This window comes from Penaeus monodon, chromosome 25, assembly GCF_015228065.2.
Source record: "Penaeus monodon isolate SGIC_2016 chromosome 25, NSTDA_Pmon_1, whole genome shotgun sequence".
Taxonomy (NCBI): Eukaryota; Metazoa; Arthropoda; class Malacostraca; order Decapoda; family Penaeidae; genus Penaeus; species Penaeus monodon.
The window spans coordinates 3,128,934-3,129,749 of record NC_051410.1 but is presented as its reverse complement, the minus strand read 5'-3'; the positions used below and the strand labels follow the sequence as shown (position 1 = coordinate 3,129,749).

General features: G+C 59.9%; 1 protein-coding gene across 1 annotated transcript in view; it reads right to left on the bottom strand.

Annotated features, from left to right (window-relative positions):
- LOC119589488 (putative ferric-chelate reductase 1 homolog) overlaps window positions 1-816 on the bottom strand; it is a gene marked incomplete at its 3' end in the record, with an annotated part of 79,837 nt that overhangs the window by 68,206 nt on the left and 10,815 nt on the right. Inside the window, 1 exon segment of the mRNA XM_037938088.1 lies at window positions 428-753. Coding sequence (XP_037794016.1) covers window positions 428-753 — 326 coding nt within the window.

Here is an 816-nt window from a genome sequence, read left to right as displayed (position 1 = left end):
GTTAAAAAAAAGGAGAGGAGAGGGCGCAGACATGGTGGAGAAGAACCAGACCGTAAAGAGAGCATGAGGCGAAGGAGAGAAGACGGAGGCAGAGGAGAGGAGAAGCCGAGGCTTGACCAGAGAGCCGCCTCCGAACTCGACCACACACGCCATTCGAGCGGGAAAGCGCTCAGGATCATGACACGGCGGCGTTGGAGTCCCCGAACCGAGCCATTCCCCGGGAGGAATAAGCTCACACGCTCCTCACATTCAAGGCCTCTCCGTCAATGCAAACGTGACTCTTGGCTTAACGTTTGTCAGCTCAGTCCGGCCAAGACGAAAGACGAACGAGCTCATTGAGCTTTATATCTGTGGGCGAGAGACGAACACGACTCGGTTTGTCTTGGTTAAGAGACAACCCGAGTGAAAATCCGGCAGAGGCACTCACGTTGAAGCCCTTGCCGCAGGTGAGGTAGGCGTGGTCCGTGGTGAAGAAGGTGCCCACCACCTCCTGGCTGTCGGCGGCGCGGGCCTGCACCAGGAACCCCATGAAGGGCTCCTGCGCCGCCTCCAGCGTCACCAGCATCTTCTTGGCCGGCTCGACCTCGGCGTTGCCCGGGGCGATGGAGTAGGGCGACGGGCCCGTCTGCTTGCTCGCCCTGTGCCCCGGCTCCAGGCTGCTGCAGGTGGTGTCGGGGGCGCCCTGCGAGTACGCCCACACGCCCGCGCCCGCAAGAGCCTGCAGCACCAGCGCGATCGCTAACATCCGCATGCCTGGGGAAGAAGGAGAAAAAAGTCGGTAAATTCGAGATATTAACCAACGTAATTACATCATGA